We start from the raw sequence: 16,965 nt of genomic DNA on the forward strand, positions 1-16,965 counted from the left end.
AAAATCATGAAAATTAGCAAATTATTTTGAGTTGAGAATTCATAAAAATTGTTCTTTTTAAATCTAAGATTTGAAAATGTAATATAAGATTACTCATAAGTTTGTCTACCTTTATCCAAAAAAAAATGTCTACAAGAAACTTAAATTAAATTTTTATGAGCGTCTGAAATTTATAGTTTTACAACATTTGATATTTACTCGATTTCTCATGTAACAATTTTCTTATTTTATTGTAATTAAAAAACGAATGACTGTAGATACTTGAAAATTTCACTGAATGTTCATATTAGCATCTTCTATACACCATAAAATGTTGAAAATATTTTGACTCTTTTTGAGCTGTTTACGGACATTATCAGTTTTCAATTTTTTTAGTTTTTTTTTCTATAAATATCAATAAATTTTTATTTGTTGGGTAAAAAAGCGTGAAAATTTAATATAAGGCTCCTGATATATCGTTCTAATAGCAGTTGAAAAATATTAAAAATACATAGGCATAATTTTTTTTTATAAGCATTTAAAGTTCAAATTTTGACAACATTTATCAAATTTATAATTTATTAATTATTTTGTGGTTAAAAATGTATAAAATGTTTAACTTTTATGGCTAAGGATTTAAAATTTAAAACAAGGCTCCACGTAAATAGGTTATATATAAATTACTTTATTCACAATAATATCATCAAATATACTTGGTAAAATCATAGGCTGACTGACCGTTTTCGCTCAGAATCGTTTTTCTTATACAATGATATTATATCATTGAATTCAAATTTAACACTATCCATTACAGTGACCTACTTGTAACCTACCGTACAGCAGAGCGACATCCACTTATCCACCTTTTTTTTTTAGGTTTTTATATCATTTTAATGATTTTTAAGGTAATTTTTTGAAGTTTTTAGGGCATTTTGTTTTTATTTTTTTTTTTAACAGTTGAAAGAAAAATTACGAGTTAATTATTTGTTATTATTAGGTATATTTTAATATATTTTAAAATGTATAGGTATGAATATATTATTACCATTAAACTTAAATAATTACCTATCCATTACGAAAAATACTTAAAATAAAATGTTTAGTTGTATTTAGATTTTTGTATTTTAAATAAAATATAATGTATATAAATAAATCTTAATGCTTTGATTCATATACTCGTGCATATTTTGTATTAAAAATGCACTGGCGCTAACACCATCGACCAAAAAAAATTATACTCAGTCAGTTTTGAATTCTACTAATTAACTAACATTTAAGCTTGTATGTATTTATTTTCCATTGGACGTTTCTTTAATGTAGATATTTTCAATCTATATTTACATTCATATTGTTCCGCAAATCGCAATGAAAGTGAATATGGTTTTAACTTTAAATTTTAATAATATAATCCTTGTAGACATTTGTGACCTCTAGCATGTCTACATAATATGCAATCAAAAACTTAATACTATTCATTTAAGAATTTATGTTTATTGTCAACTTGAATAAAATCATAATATCGATAGTACATTGTTACATTTTTTTAAAAATCATTCCATGTATAAAGATGGAGTGAATACAATATTTCTTTTGATTTTGTCTAGTACTTCTTGCATTTTTTCACTTATTTTGTTAGTACCAATCATTTTTGCTGCATTTTTAATAACAGTCAAAATTTCATTCAATTGAACTATGCATCTGACTATAATCCCTTCTTGAATATCTGTTATTTCCATTATTTCAGAAAAAGGCTAAGAAACAGAAAAAATGTTAAGCTTGTCAAATGTTACCATTTATTTAGTTTGGTTACCTTTTCTTGAGCCCATAAATACAGCACTTTTACTAAATTAAAGTTGAGATTAACACGTTCATAGTTGCTTAAATAATTTGATTCGACCATCTGAATGTAATCATGTTTTTGTTTTATTAAATTCATTCCCTAAAAATCAAAATAATAGTTTAATGTTTAAGGATTATGGAATATTTTTTATGCCATTAATATATACATTTATCAAATTTTGTTCTTTAATTTGTTCCAAATCAATATTTGACTTAGATTCACAAACTAAACACGAAAGAACAGCAGCAATTTCTTCTGGTTTCATTTCTTCAAACATATTACATAAGAGTAGTTCAGTGACTAAAAGTTCATGTGATCCCATAGTTGCAGCTACATTCCCTTTTTGGGTAGCTGAAATTAGCAAAGTATTATACATTTCTATATCCATTAATGATAATTGTTAATTAATGATTACTAACTTATTTCATTCCTTGGATTTATATACTTTAATTCTTTGAGAATTTCAACTTTACTGATATATTCATTATATAACTGTAATGCTTTGTTTGATACTTGGTGTTGTAATTCTGCTATTCTTTCTATTCTTGTTTGATACTCATATAATTTTGAGAACTAAAATTTATATTTATTAAAAGCTAATGTATCAAATGTGTGTTCGGAAAAACCAACTTTGTATTGTTATGATCTTTGGTATTAGAGTACACTGACCTATCATCAAACTTAAAGATTAGAACATAATCTGTGTTAGTAGGTTGGCTTCTTTTTACAATATTTGGGTATTTATAAATTGTAATATTTTACATGATCATAACTTGCATAAAAATTTAAATATCATAACAAAAGCAAACATAAAAACACAGATAATGTTCTTAAGTTTGATAATAGGTTAATTCAAATACTTAAGCTAACAACACAAGTTTGGTACTGCTAAATGCAAATCTGGTATGCGTGGGTCCGAAAGAAAACAAATAGTGTGCTGCTGACATTATCTTAACCATTTTACTGCTCCACACGTACTATTACATTATTCACTGCTGTAGACGTACTATGACGTTCCTGTATTTATAATATTGTCATTTGCCGGTAACCATACAACTTAAGGAAACCTTGGCTCGTATTATTTTAACTTAAAAAAATAGATTATAGTGTAGCAATGAAAAGGTTAAGAAAGTTTAGTAATAAAGTGCATGTGGAATGGTATTATTATTATAGTGACCTAATTCTAATTATTTCAAATTTCTTATTTATCTAAATTATCTATACATACATTCATAAAATATATAAATCATATTTAAATGTATAAAAACACACTTACAACATCTTCAAATGCAATAATGTCAGACAATTCAATACTGTACACTCGATTTTCCAAAGCATGCATATGTAGCATAGTTCGATGTAATTCAAAATTATCAATTCCTAGATCTAACAAGCTTAGCACAGAATCGTCATTTTCTGCTCGATTTAAAAGTAATGTTTTTTCTGATAGCATTGTAATAGCTCTCAAGCAGTGTGTAGAAATAGCTGCATCTCTAAATAATATGTTAAAATTCTTGATTACGATAAATTATGAATACAACTTATAATAGTTAATACTATCAATTAACATGGAATTGATACATTTATGAAAAATATGCTTTATTTTACATACCTAAAACGTTCATTTTGTCTCATTTCCCAATTTTTTATAATTGAGTCAATATCAAAATTACCAGAAAATTTAGTGATTGCAAATATTGAATTTGAAGATATATTTAAAATGGTATGAGCATTATTAGAAATTACATCTAATGATTTATCTAATAATCTTCTTTTTTTAGATAAGTATATAAATTTATACCAAGAATCCATTTTATTGTCTGATTTTTCATTAATTATCTTATCATTGTCCAACACCAATACTCTAAAAAAAAAGTTATTACACTAAGTATATACAGAGTATCAAGTGATTCTTTGTAAACATTCATTGCCTATAAATGTATAAACATTTTTGAACTTTTTTTTTACAAAATCGGGTCATTACAATACTTGATTGAAAAAAAAATTATATTTTTCTACTAGCTTTAAGTTATTATTTTTTATGATGCTAAAACTTTTACTAATTTATGTTCTAAAGAAAACGTGTTTATTAGTTTTTTGAAGTATGAAAATTGGGTTTTAAATGAATAGCTAAAAGAATTTAGTATTTAGATAGAACAACATTTTGCGGAGTAGGTATTCCATGCCACTCTATTCTATTCATTACAACTTTAAATTTAAATATTTAAAAGTTTAACTGTTATAACAAATTTAATACTTATTTGAAAACTTAGTCATATGCCTTTTTTTTTTTTTGACTGAATGTTTTAGGGCACTATCTTTAACATTGACTACAAAACATTATTTAGTTTCTCTACAAATGCCTCAAAAAATTCAATAATTGGATATCATGATAACAGAATTATGATCACTGATAACCAAAAAATCATAGGTAGTCAAGATAACCAATAAGTACCAAGTGTGTTTACTTCAAATTATGTAAAAAATATTTATACTTTTTGAGATAATGAGTGTATAAAGAATCACTGAATATTATATAAATGTTATAAAAATGTTAATATATTTATTTACCGAAATTCTTTTGGAATTTTTTTTGTGTTGCTTGATAATATAATAGCTAAATTTCCAATATAATGCCGGTGTGTAATAATGACAAATCTACCAATTTCGCTGAAACTTTTATCACTTGCAGCATAAAGTTTATCCTAGAGTTATAATTTTAATGTTATATCAATATTTTTCTTTATGCATATTTGATATGTATGTTATAGAAAATTAAAAATGACAACTTAATATTAATAATTATAGGTGTTACTTATTCCAGGATTGATTGTTTTAATAAGAAACTATTCAAACTCTGAATAAAAAATCAGTGCTTAAAATTTAAAAAAATAAATAGAAGTTTTTATATTAGAATATTAAACATTTTATAAACTTTCAATTTATAGATATTTTTTACAAAACAATAACCTATTATTTGATTAAAAATGTATACATTTGAGCATCAGTGGCGTACTCAAAGGAGGGGGGTGGTCATGGGATTTAACCCCCCCCCCCCCCCACAATCGGTATTTTTTTTTCACTTTCATATGCATATTACAATATAAGATTTTCGTTTTTGGTGTAACTCTAAAACAAATGACCGTAGATACCTGAAATTTTCACTGGTTGTTTATATTATCATTTCTATACACGCTAAAATTTATTATTAATATTATTTGGATTTATTTAGAACTGTTTACGGACATTTTCAGTTTCCAATTTTGTTTGTTTTTTTTTTCTATAAATGTCAATAAAATTTTATTTGTTCTGTAAAAAAGCTTGAAAATTTAATACAAGGCTCTTAATATATTGTTAAATGGCTATATAATATTGTTAAATGAAAAATATTAAAAATTCATAGGCACAATTTATCATATGTTTATTTTATCAATTCCTATACGGTTATACTTAATAAAATGTTCAAAATATTTTGAACTGTTTACGGACAATTTCAAATTTGTTGTCCAAAAAGCAAGGCTGGGCATTAACGAGTTAATAAGTTAAAGTTAAGTTACAGTAGAACCTCGATTATCCGAACCTCCGTTATACGAACCCTCTATTATCCGAACTATAATTAGCGTATACGAACGTTCTGTTATCCGAACATGAAAACTTGTATCCGGCAGGTATTGATAATTATGTCAAAAAAATATAATAAATGTCATGTATTTATTTATTTATAATAATGTATGTATGTACCTAATGTATTTCTAATAATTGAATGTATTTCTGATAATGTAATGTAATATGTAATGTAATTCTAATAATATATTTATAATAATAATAAATAATTAATACATAATATTATAAACATTTTTTATTTTATATTTCCAATATCCGAACTTTTGCGTATCCTAACTAGGTGCGGTCCCAATTAGTTCGGATAATCGAGGTTCTACTGTACTTTTAACTAAGTTAGTTATCGAGTTATTTTTTTTTCTTACGTTATTCAGTAACTTATGAGTTAATTAATTTTATTGCCACGTTAAGTTAATTTTTTTTCTAAGCCACAGGTTTAAAATAAATTCAATTTTGTAAAAATTTATTTTATAAAAAAAGAATCCGAAATATTAAATATATTAATTAGTAAATAATAATTTATAATAATAGTTATTATATTGCATATTCACAGAAAATATTATACAACTATATTATAGACAGAAATGTTATAAGGGTTACTGTTAATATTACTTTCTTACAATATTGTGTCGTACCTATTGTTTGAAATTTTGAATAAAAATATGGATGACTATATTAACTATTAATTTAGTTAATAGTGACACATCTCATTAAAAATGGAGTCATTTAAATAAATATTTTAAAGTAACGTCATGGGCTGCGAAAACAGGCCGCGGGTCCATGTACATATAAGTTTATATTATAAGTATAACAAGTATACAAATAAAAAATGTACAGGGTAATAAAAAATTAATTTTAAAAAGAAAAAGATTTATTCTTGTTGGCAATGCACAATATCCTATAAAATATAAACTGACCAGTTACAGAAGTAGTTGGTAGTGTAAAACGGTAAAGAGAATGGATAGAGATCATGGACTGAAACTTGAAAGTATTGTATTTTGAAATGTTTGGTAAATTATTATGGTTTTATAATGATCAATGATTATCAAAGTATAAATGTTGAAAAGCTTAGTTTTGGTTGCATTATTTTACATAAATACATAATAACACAAAATTTATAAATATTATGACCACGGTAGATTGAAATCTTGTAAATTTTCAGAACCCACCCCATAGAAAATTCCTGAGAACGCCACTGTTGAGCATGCTTATTTCTATTGGTGTTAAAGTGAAGAAATAACTTTTTATAAGTTAACCTTTTTTAAAATTATTTTTATATTCAAATTACCCATTCTTCATTTCTGCAGTCTAAATATTCTTTGGCACAAAGATAGAATTCTTTTACAATTATATCTTGCTTTCCTGTTGGTTCCCAATTATCATTTCCATGTATTATTTTTAAAGAATTTAATTCTTCAGTATATTCATCTTTTTTCTTAGCTCTAGCAGCTTCAATGAAACTACTACCTAAAATTTCTTCTAGAGTTTCAGAATTTTTCTTTTTAAACATATTCAATATAATAGAATAACTGACTTTAAACTGAGATTCTAATTTAGCTGATTTACCTAAACAAAAATCCAATATTTTTCAACTTGGTTAAATATATTTCCATATACCTATTGTTTTGATTAAAAACTAACCTAGCATCATATTTGTTAATTCTCTGTCATTAGGTAATTGATCATTTGCCATTATTATAACTGTACCACTATCATCATGACCTCGACGACCTGCACGTCCTGCCATTTGAGTGTACTCAGCTGGTGCCAAATTTCTTTTCTCTATTCCATCAAATTTGTTAATTGCTTCAAATACCACTGTTCTGGCTGGCATATTAATACCTATTGCAAATGTTTCAGTGGCAAATAGACACTGTAAATGTATTCAATATGTAATTAAAATTAAATTAAATCCTTTTTTTTATTATTATTTAATTACCTTGACTAAACTTTTTTGAAATTGCATTTCTACTATTTCTTTTAGTATTGGTAAAATTCCACTATGGTGAACTGCAATTCCTTGACATAATAATTCTTTCATTAAAACAACCTAAACATTATAGGAATTTTAATGTTAAAATTATCATCTAAGCTTTATAACAAAATTATTAACCAAAAAAACATTGATATTTACTTGAGGTAAAGCTCTGTCTTCAGGTTTTAATTTTTTTATAGCATCATTAAAAAAATACTCATTTGCTTGTGATTCTTTATTATTTAATAAAAAATTGACAGAGTTTTTTAAAGATTCTGCCATCATATCACATTTTTTTCTGGACAAAATGAAAACAACTACTGGAAACAAATTATTTTTGTCAAGAAATCTCAAAAAGTTGACCCATTTTGGTTTTTGATCTTTGAAATTCTTGGATTCTTGATATTTTTTTACTTCTTTATTTTTTTTTAAAAGATCTGCAGCTTTGCGATAGCTATACATGTATACAAATAATCAATTTAGTTTTTATATTTTTACATGAATATGTATAATATACATACCCTTGAATGAGAAACCCACTGTCTGCTTTTCTAATTAGATGCATATTGTCCTTCATTTCCATAGATGTATTTGAACCAATATAAAGATAATGTTCAAGAGGAACTGGTCGATAAAGAGTAAATACAACATAAATCTTAGAATCACGAGTACGACCGATCCAATTGGCAAAATCAATAACATTAGTGACGGTAGCACTCAGCATAACTAATTTCACACGTTTAGGTAGCATAATTAAAATTTGTTCCCAAATGTGACCTCTCTATTAAATAAAATATATATTATTTATTAACCAGAATAATTATTAAATAACAAAGTATATTTTCTAGATTACCTACATCTCTATCATTTACATAATGGACTTCATCAAGAATAACAAACTCCGTTTCTTTAATTTTATCTGAATCACTATATAGCATTGAACATAGTATTTCTGTTGTAACAATAAGACATTGAGCTTCTGGTTTTACTTGAAAATCTCCTGTAATAAGACCAACATCTCCAAATTTTTTTTTGAAATCTCGAAATTTTTGATTGGATAATGCTTTTATTGGAGATGTATATATGCATCTAAATTATTAGTTGAAAATGTATTATTTGTATTTTCTAAGATGATGTAAATATCAATGTAATATTAGTAGTATTTTTAAAAGAATATAACGAGGATAGTGTACATGATAAAATATTTACCTCAATTGATGTTTTTTAGCAAGTGCTATAGCATATTCTGCAATTACAGTTTTACCTGCTGACGTATGAGCTGCTACAAATACGCTACTTTTTTCTTCCAATTTAAGTACTGCCTGTAAAATAAAATATTATATAACAGGTAGTATTCATATGTAAAAGTGTAAGTGGGGTAGCCAGGATTATGAAATGGGGATGGGGGATTAAGTATAAATTAAACCAAGTTTGTTACAGTTTTTGTATTTACTTAATTAACATAAATAATACATTTATTAGAAGAAAAATATCAATAAAGAGGGGAGAGGGGTTGAAAACCAAAGGCCAAAACCCGCCTGGCTACACCACTGGTGTATTAAATATCCTCAAGAATTATATAATTTATAAAAAATATTTTTTTTTCATTATTTAAACTAAATTATTAATGTAATATTTACTTGTTTTTGAAATGTATCTAATTCAAATTCCCATTTATAAGCAGGATCAGGTAATAATTCGTCAAAGTTATCAATTGGTTTTGAAATATCTAATTCTTCAACCCACTTTGATTTTACTAGAGCTCTTTCTGCATTTCCAGTAATTTTAAGAACAAAGTTTTCATCTTTCTATTAAAAAGCAATCAAGATTAAACCTTTGATTAATTCAAATTTATACAGAATACTAATAATTACCTTAATGTGATTAATTTCATCTATTAAAATTGGTTCTGGTGTAGTATCTGCTTGGCTTATTATTTCTGGTACTTCATCATCCCAAAATCCTCCTACATCTTCAGTCCATTCAGATTCTGCTGTTGTATCAATGGCACAAATGTTTATAGATGTATTTTGATCATTTTGGTTTATTTTCAATTTGTTTGACATTCCTGGAGCTACTGGTAAATCATCTAAAAAAACAGTGTAATAGATATTAAAATAATTGCAATAAATGTATAGGCAACATATACGGGTTAGGTTCAACTCCTTCCAAAAATTAATAATTGTGTTATTTTTTTATAAATTTAGACTGAATCCTCCTACCCGAATTTTTTTTTGTGTATGTGACAATATAAGTCAATTCTAATTCTTTGAAAATATAAATATAGGTACATACTAGGATCAAATTGAAATTTAAACTCGTTATCTTCATGTTGGTTGAGAGTACATTGATTGTTCATTGATTTTAGACAAGGTATTAAATTACCATCAGATTGAAAAACTGGATCATTAATAACTTCTTCATAGCAAACAATTTTACCAGTCTTGGGATCCCTTTCAGGCTGTAGAATATTTATGTTTAAAACAGTTTCAAGTAGTAACTTAACTAAATAAATACTTACTATTAAATTAGTAGGCATATACTTTACATTATCATCAGCATACAAGGATACTAAATTAACATCTCTTTTTGGCAGAGTTGATTCACCTTTATAAACTGGCATACTTTCTATGCAATTTATATAACTTAATAAATCTGCTGGGATGCTTGGCATTATTGAGGTAATACCACCAGGTACCTTTATACAATTGAAATGTATTAATAAATATAAAAATTAAAGATCTCTTAAGATCAAACTAAGAGAAATATAAATCTATCTACAAGGTATAATGAGAATCCAAATTTGATTTAATAACAGGATTCTAAACAATTTATCTGTGGAAGATATGGTTTATACAAATAAATAGGTATAGATTCAAAAATCTATATTAATATAAACTGTCCATAAAATAAATTAAACAATTAAATATGAGAACAAGTTACCTACCTCGTATTTCATTTTGAAATTGTCCATTTTTTCAATTTAGTTAATAACAATTTTTGACATTCTTAAATGTAGATTCTAACTGTTCAACTTGGTTGAACACTTCAATGATTGAGATTTTAGATTCTAATTGATGATTATAAATGTTTGTTGTAACATGAAACAATCAATACACTGTAAATTATATTATAATTGTTTTTAATTTAGATTGCTAGAATAACGCTTTTAATTTTATAAATTAAAAACGTCTGTCAAGAATCTGAATTGTTTAAGAAATAGTACATATTATATATTATATATAATACAATTTATAAGATAATAAGTATATTTAATCAACCATAGACCTATTAACTATTAGTTTATAGGTATATGTAATCAACGCTATAGTATAATAGAAAATTAAAGTAATGCTTATAAATTTATAATCTAGATGTAAATACTAAATATGTACTATTGTAATATAGATATAAGACGTGAAATGTTTATTTAGTCATGAATACAAATACAATCATAGATTAGTATATATAATACTAAATACTAATTAGTAGTAAGTTGTTGTTGACATGATATTTATTGATAACAAAAATTAAAACACGGACTAGATAATATAATCATAGAACAATTAAATTATGATATTATCACGAAGACTATAATGAGGAAACCTAACTCCGCTTCTGATAACGTACCGAAATGAGTCGCAAGATCAAACGGCCACAGGCTGCGCTATGGAATGGTTAATAACATAACATATAATTGTTCAATGTTAATAATAAGGTGGTATATAACTACACTGTGACCAACTTGAGTGGTGTTACAGTGATGCCTGTTGAGTGATGCCCGCGTGACTTGATAATTTATTGATATCATAATCATAAAACATTCGTGTTGAGGAGTGAGCTTATGATTTTTCATATTTTCAATTTTGTCCGTTAAAATAATACAATATACTATATAGCGAATATTGTGATACCGCACTAACGACAGAACTTATTCATATTATTCAGTTCCGACTTTCCGAGGTATATTGAGTATTGACTATTGGATTTTCTGTCGATTTTGTTCTATTTTAGTAGACTGCGTCTATTATTTGGTTGAATAAAACTTATTAAAGTTAAAACCCACAAATTTATTTTTATCGCTTCGATGCTCCATAGTCCATAGTCCATATTCCATACTTCATTTTCATTCGTGGTTTATTTTTATTCCGTCTTTCGTTTTCTTCGACCACTTCAAACTTTTAACTATTTAGGTACTTGAAACACGTTGCCACACAGCACACAATAGTTAATAAACTATTCATATTTTATTTAATTCTGCGGTTATATAGCTAGTATAAACTTACAACATGTCTTCAAATACTTATCGTGTTCGTAAATTGGCTTCCATAAACAACGAAAACCCTATAAAAAATATAAGTAAGTTTATACATTACAGTATTAATTAAATACCAATTAAACTTTAATAACTTATTTTGTTTATTATATTTTTATTAATTTTTTTTTAGAGAATACTTTAGTTACAAATCGCAAAAAAACTGCTTTGAAAGTGTTGACAAACACAGTACAGTCGACCAAAAAGTCTGATAGTAAAGGTCTTAAACAATTAAAGGTACTGCCCATGAAACATTTTGAAACAGAAATAAAATGTAAATCGCCATTACAAGACTTCACCAGCGATCCAAATGAAGAGTTTAATCATTTTGATTGTAGAACACAGGAAAATGGTAATTATTAATTTAATACTTTTTTAGTTAAGTATGGTAAATTAAATGAGGTAGTGTTGTATAGTAGGTATGTGTCATGGGTTTTTCAGATATTAATACCTATTAGGTACGTAGTAGAGTTCAATCTTTAAAAGAACAATAATTAAAATGTAGGTATGAAGTTTCCCAAAAAAACTAGACATTTTATCAATATTTTGTGTTGGAAAAAAATTCAAGAGTCCTTATAGTCCTTAGTCTCTTTTTACTAGGTATCACAAATTATATAAATCTGTGCATATATTTTGCACTGTTTTTAGAAGAATTTTGATGGTTTGGACTTGATATTCTTGTCACTTATAACATAATTAATCGGTTCCAGTAAATCATGAGTGCGAGATATAACTTAAGTATTAGTAGATAATATTAATAATATCTAATACTAATACCTATTACCTAGTAAACATAGGGTTGGTGGAAAACAATAAAAAAAAAATTTTACTATTATTAATACCCCAAAAAATAATAATTTAACAATAACTAAAACCATAAATATAGGTAGATTTAAATAGCAACTAAATTATAAGAAAGTAAATATAGGTAAACAGAAAGTACTTAAGAGGACGTCACACCCGCATGTGTTGTCTCTGTCTTTCAAATGTATAACATAGCAAAAACTGTTTTGCGCGGGAAAGAACAGAGAAGGCTACAGTCATAATTAAGAAACGAGTTTTTCACCACATAAATAGGAAAACTTTGGCTGTGCAAAATCGTTTTTATTTTTTTGATATCACTTCTATGAAAAAAGTTCTTACTGTTTCAAAACCAATATTGTTTGTGTTTTTCAAACTTGAAAAACTTTTTTCATATAACAAAAAAATAAAAAACAACATTGTACAGCCAAAGTTCTCCTTTTTATGTGGTGAAAATCTCGTTTCTTAGTTATGATTGTAGCCTTCTCGGTTCTTTCCCACACAAAACAGTTTTTGGCATGTTGTGCATTTGTAAGATGGAGACAACGCATGCGGATATAGCGTCCTCTTAAGTACCTAATACAGTGGTCTGAAACCTTTTACAATGGAAGAGCCAAAAGTTACAATATACAAAATTTTCCAGATTTTAAAGAGCCACTAAAAATATTTGTTTCAATGTAATAGTATTAGCTTATAATTAAATAAACAACTTTGAACACAACATTATATTTATTAAAATGTATTCAATTTTTATATTATCAAATATTTAATTTTGGCGTGTGGCTCAAGAGTTGCGGGTTGCCAACCCCTGACCTATTATGATAAGCTCATGATAGAGCTCTAGTGAAGAAAAATTTGTCACTACTACTAACTACTCATTATACTTGTCCTTATAAAATAGAACATGAAACAAATTCAAATTTCTTAAACAGTGGTTATATTAAAGCCAAATAATGATAGTAATTCTGGGGATTCAATTATGCCACTTAATATGTAACAAATGAACATAATAATATGTGCAATATTTCTTCTCAACTCACAAAATGTGAACCCCAGTTGGAAGATTTACAAGTTGTACGAGTCTTAAAATGGGCATATTAATTCATTTTTAACATACTAATTTAATTTTTTATTTTTACTAGCAAATAGCATTATATCATCTGTATCGTTTGATACAATTAGGTTATAGGCTAAAAGTAACAAATATGACAGGTTAACATTTTTTGGATGAATGCTTCATTCAGGATCCACTTCCTATGAATACTTAATTATTATAATATTAACATACTAATTTAAAAATTGTATGTTGAACATTTTTAATGAGATTTATATATGAAAAATAACTGATTTGACTTTCCAAACTCAAGATAAGAATAGATAATTATGTTCAACCAAGTTCATCTGTATTATAATCTTATACATTTTAAAGCAATCATTGAAAACAATTTAGAGTAAAGTTCAGTTAAAATAAATTAAAAAATAACAACTTGTTTTTGAAAAAAGTATCAACTAAACTTAATTTTGAGAGTTACTTGTAACTTTTGGAGCACATATTGTAGGTCTCTTATATTATATAATGGAACAAGAGTTTTTATTTTTGAATGTAAAAATGATAAGTGTCTAGTATCTAAACTAAATAAATTTGGACACCCCTCAAAAATGTTTTTCCAGCTATGCGCTTGATATGCATTGCAACTTGTATGATTTACTTTTTACTACTTATTCTTTTATATTTTACAGATGTCTTGCCTCCAAGTATGACTTGTAACATTGGAATGCTGAGTGAATTTTTTGGTGGCAATAATAATGACACAAGTGATTGGTTTCTTGAAGACTATCATAAAATAATGATCCATAAAATCAAAAATCAATTTGATAATTTTGGTAAAGACAATGGATTTTACTTATAGTTTTAATTCTTATGTTAGTATTGTGTTTAAAATGAGTTTCTATTAACGCTAATTAAACCAGGGCTTGAAACCGATTTCAGAAACCGTTTTAAAACCGAAACTGTAATCAAAAACAAAACCGAAAAAAATTAGATACCGGTGTTAAATTCAAAATCAAAACTGTAAAAAATTGGAAACTAGTATTAAATTCAAAACCGAAATCTGAAAAAATTGGAAATCTTTTTTTTTTTTTAATTGACTTGTTTTTAAATACGTAAATTCCATTAATACGCATAATTAATACTCATTTTTTTATACCGGTATTGCTAAGTTGAAACCGAAATCGAAAAAAATTCAAAACCGGTATACAAAATCGAAACCGAAATTATTTCAATCAGTTTCATGCCCTGAATTAAATATAGCTTGTAGCTGTAGTGCTATACAATGCTTATGCTGCCGACCAGAATGTTTGTGTGACAGAAATAGTGCCCCAGGTCGTTAAATACCGTCTGTTCATCGTGAAACGAGTTTCTTCTCTTATGGAATAGAGTACAGTAATTTACGTACTACCCGATGATGTTGGATTATTGTTTTGAATAGAATGAAATAATCATTTTTTTTTAAATTCCATGAAAGTATTTTATTTTCAACATATACATACAGTTCTAAAACATAAATTATTTTTCCTACTTAACCAAGTAACAGATCTTTTTTAATCTGGTCATGGGAAGTAACAAAATAAATCTTTCTCTTTTAGCTGTGTTGTACCAATTTTAAAAACAGAAAATGACATATACTTAATTTGGTGACCTTTTGACTTTGGAATTGTAGACGATTTATTAAGGTCATTATCTTGCTGATCGATAAGGAACTTATATAGTTATGTTCACACTTATATTAATTTACTCCTTAAATCGTGCTATGCTCCAATCACCTTAAATAGTTTTATAAACTTGAAGTTAGCAAAATCGGTGTGAATGTCACTGAATAGTGATTATTACTATTGTACATATAATTTTTTTATTTTTTTTTTTTAGGAGAACCGGAGATTGACTACTCCTTTCCCTCATTGCCAGTTATGGATTTTCCAGAAATAATATTTGCTTAAGTAATTTAAGAACGTGGGTTATTATTTATTATTTTGTGTATATTTATTTAAATTTAATGGTTTTGTCCACATCATCTATCAATATGATTAATACAAGTTTTAATTTTTATATTCGTTAAATGAATATGTAGCGATGTAAATGACAAAGGATTATTTTCCTATACTAATATTTTTAAAGACTGCTTCTATAGAAAATATAGTTATCAAAATATTAAAACCATTAATCTGAAATAAAAATAAATATTGATTAACATACTTTGCAATTATTGAACAATGAGTACTATACTATTATGTTGTGTTGATTGTCAATTTGTATTATTTTAGTATTAGGTATGGTGACAATAGAACATTTATTCGACAGTATTTTAGTATTGATGTAAAATTTCTTTGAACATATTCTTAATTATATCATTTGACAATATTTATTATACTTGAGTCTTGTATGTGTTAGTATTAACTATTTAGTAAAACTGATCAAGAAATTATGTCTTAACCAAACAAATTGCTTATAAATATAAATATATTAAAACGATTAAAATTCAGATATATATTGCGATTTAACTCCTCAGTTATAACCCCCATTTTTTATGAAGTTTACTTGTTGATCGATAGGGTTGTATCTATTATCTATTAATCTAACCATCCTCTCCAGGACTTAGTTTGGTTATAATTTAATTATTTACTATAAATTATTCATTATAAATAACATTCTTATGAGTTTTACTATGTAGAAAACGAACCATTCTGTACTTCAAGTGTATATATTAAATGATAATTGTAATGGACTCCTATTAAAAAATGATTAAACCCTGCTGTTTTCTTTTATTTTTAGAAATTATTGGTTCATTAGAAAATGAAAATGTGAATATGTTCAGTTTATTTTATTATTGTGTGATATGCAAATAGCCAAAATCTGTATACAAATTGCCTTCACCCTTCACCTATTTTATAGTAGGTTTGAATGTTGATCCATAAAGACTTACAGTATTTATAGCCGGGTCCAGGGCCGGCGAAAGGTATGGGCGACCTGGGCGCCAGCACGGAAGGGGCGCCAAACTAAAAATTATTTTTATTTATCTTTTAAGAGGATGTCAGCGCACTATTTGTTTTCTCTGTCGGAGGGTCTGGCCCACGCGGAACATAGACAAAATGCATTTGCGCATAATCGTTTTTTCTATGTTCTTAAGTAATCTTAGAGTAAAATCACTCATCACAAAAAAGATGGAGAATAATATTTTTGAGGGAAGACATCGATTTCTCTAAATATTATTTCAAAACAATTTAAATATAGTTTAAATTTACAACATTTTTTTGTTTATTTTGAAAGTCAAATAACAATAAAATATAAAAATTAGGAAAAAAACGGGAATTTTTACGCAAAATTTGGTTTTTGGTGTAACTTCAAAACAAATAAACGTAGATACATGACATTTTCGC

General features: G+C 26.2%; 2 protein-coding genes across 4 annotated transcripts; one reads left to right on the forward strand and one right to left on the reverse strand.

Moving 5' to 3' along the window:
• Nucleotides 1–1,450: 1,450 nt before the first annotated feature.
• Nucleotides 1,451–10,955, reverse strand: LOC132938680 (superkiller complex protein 2). 3 transcript variants are annotated; one of them, XM_061005657.1, is made up of 20 exons: nt 10,811–10,955; nt 10,363–10,533; nt 9,937–10,113; nt 9,711–9,876; nt 9,290–9,504; nt 9,056–9,223; nt 8,625–8,737; nt 8,273–8,504; nt 7,937–8,196; nt 7,575–7,869; nt 7,380–7,490; nt 7,082–7,313; nt 6,729–7,006; nt 4,391–4,524; nt 3,432–3,683; nt 3,096–3,312; nt 2,239–2,392; nt 1,986–2,170; nt 1,790–1,918; nt 1,451–1,730 (listed from the first exon to the last, which is right to left on the reverse strand). In XM_061005657.1, the coding sequence occupies exons 2-20, from the start codon at nt 10,387–10,389 to the stop codon at nt 1,530–1,532; spliced, it is 3,546 nt and encodes a 1,181-aa protein (XP_060861640.1). In that variant the 5' UTR covers nt 10,390–10,533; nt 10,811–10,955; the 3' UTR covers nt 1,451–1,529. The 3 variants fall into 3 exon arrangements, with proteins under 3 accessions (XP_060861640.1, XP_060861642.1, XP_060861641.1); XM_061005659.1 differs by having other exon boundaries at nt 10,363–10,485; nt 10,811–10,940; XM_061005658.1 differs by lacking the exon at nt 10,811–10,955 and having other exon boundaries at nt 10,363–10,627.
• Nucleotides 10,956–11,090: 135 nt separating this feature from the next.
• LOC132938684 (uncharacterized) lies at nt 11,091–16,341 on the forward strand. The gene is made up of 4 exons (XM_061005664.1): nt 11,091–11,774; nt 11,864–12,082; nt 14,272–14,415; nt 15,458–16,341. Exons 1-4 carry the CDS (start codon nt 11,705–11,707, stop codon nt 15,526–15,528), a joined length of 504 nt encoding a protein of 167 aa, XP_060861647.1. The 5' UTR covers nt 11,091–11,704; the 3' UTR covers nt 15,529–16,341.
• Nucleotides 16,342–16,965: the final 624 nt, after the last annotated feature.

This window comes from Metopolophium dirhodum, chromosome 2 (assembly GCF_019925205.1).
Source record: "Metopolophium dirhodum isolate CAU chromosome 2, ASM1992520v1, whole genome shotgun sequence".
NCBI lineage: Eukaryota > Metazoa > Arthropoda > Insecta > Hemiptera > Aphididae > Metopolophium > Metopolophium dirhodum.

Coding starts and splice junctions, on each gene's coding strand:
- LOC132938684 (XM_061005664.1), top strand. CDS start 11,705: ATGTCTTCAAATACTTATCGTGTTCGTAAATTGGCTTCCATAAACAAC. Junction 11,775..11,863: donor AAACCCTATAAAAAATATAA/GTAAGTTTATAC, acceptor ATTTTTTTTTAG/AGAATACTTTAGTTACAAAT. Junction 14,416..15,457: donor AAATCAATTTGATAATTTTG/GTAAAGACAATG, acceptor TTTTTTTTTTAG/GAGAACCGGAGATTGACTAC.
- LOC132938680 (XM_061005657.1), bottom strand. CDS start 10,389: ATGGACAATTTCAAAATGAAATACGAG. Junction 8,197..8,272: donor ATTATGTAAATGATAGAGAT/GTAGGTAATCTA, acceptor TTTATTTAATAG/AGAGGTCACATTTGGGAACA. Junction 7,007..7,081: donor ATTAACAAATATGATGCTAG/GTTAGTTTTTAA, acceptor ATTTTTGTTTAG/GTAAATCAGCTAAATTAGAA.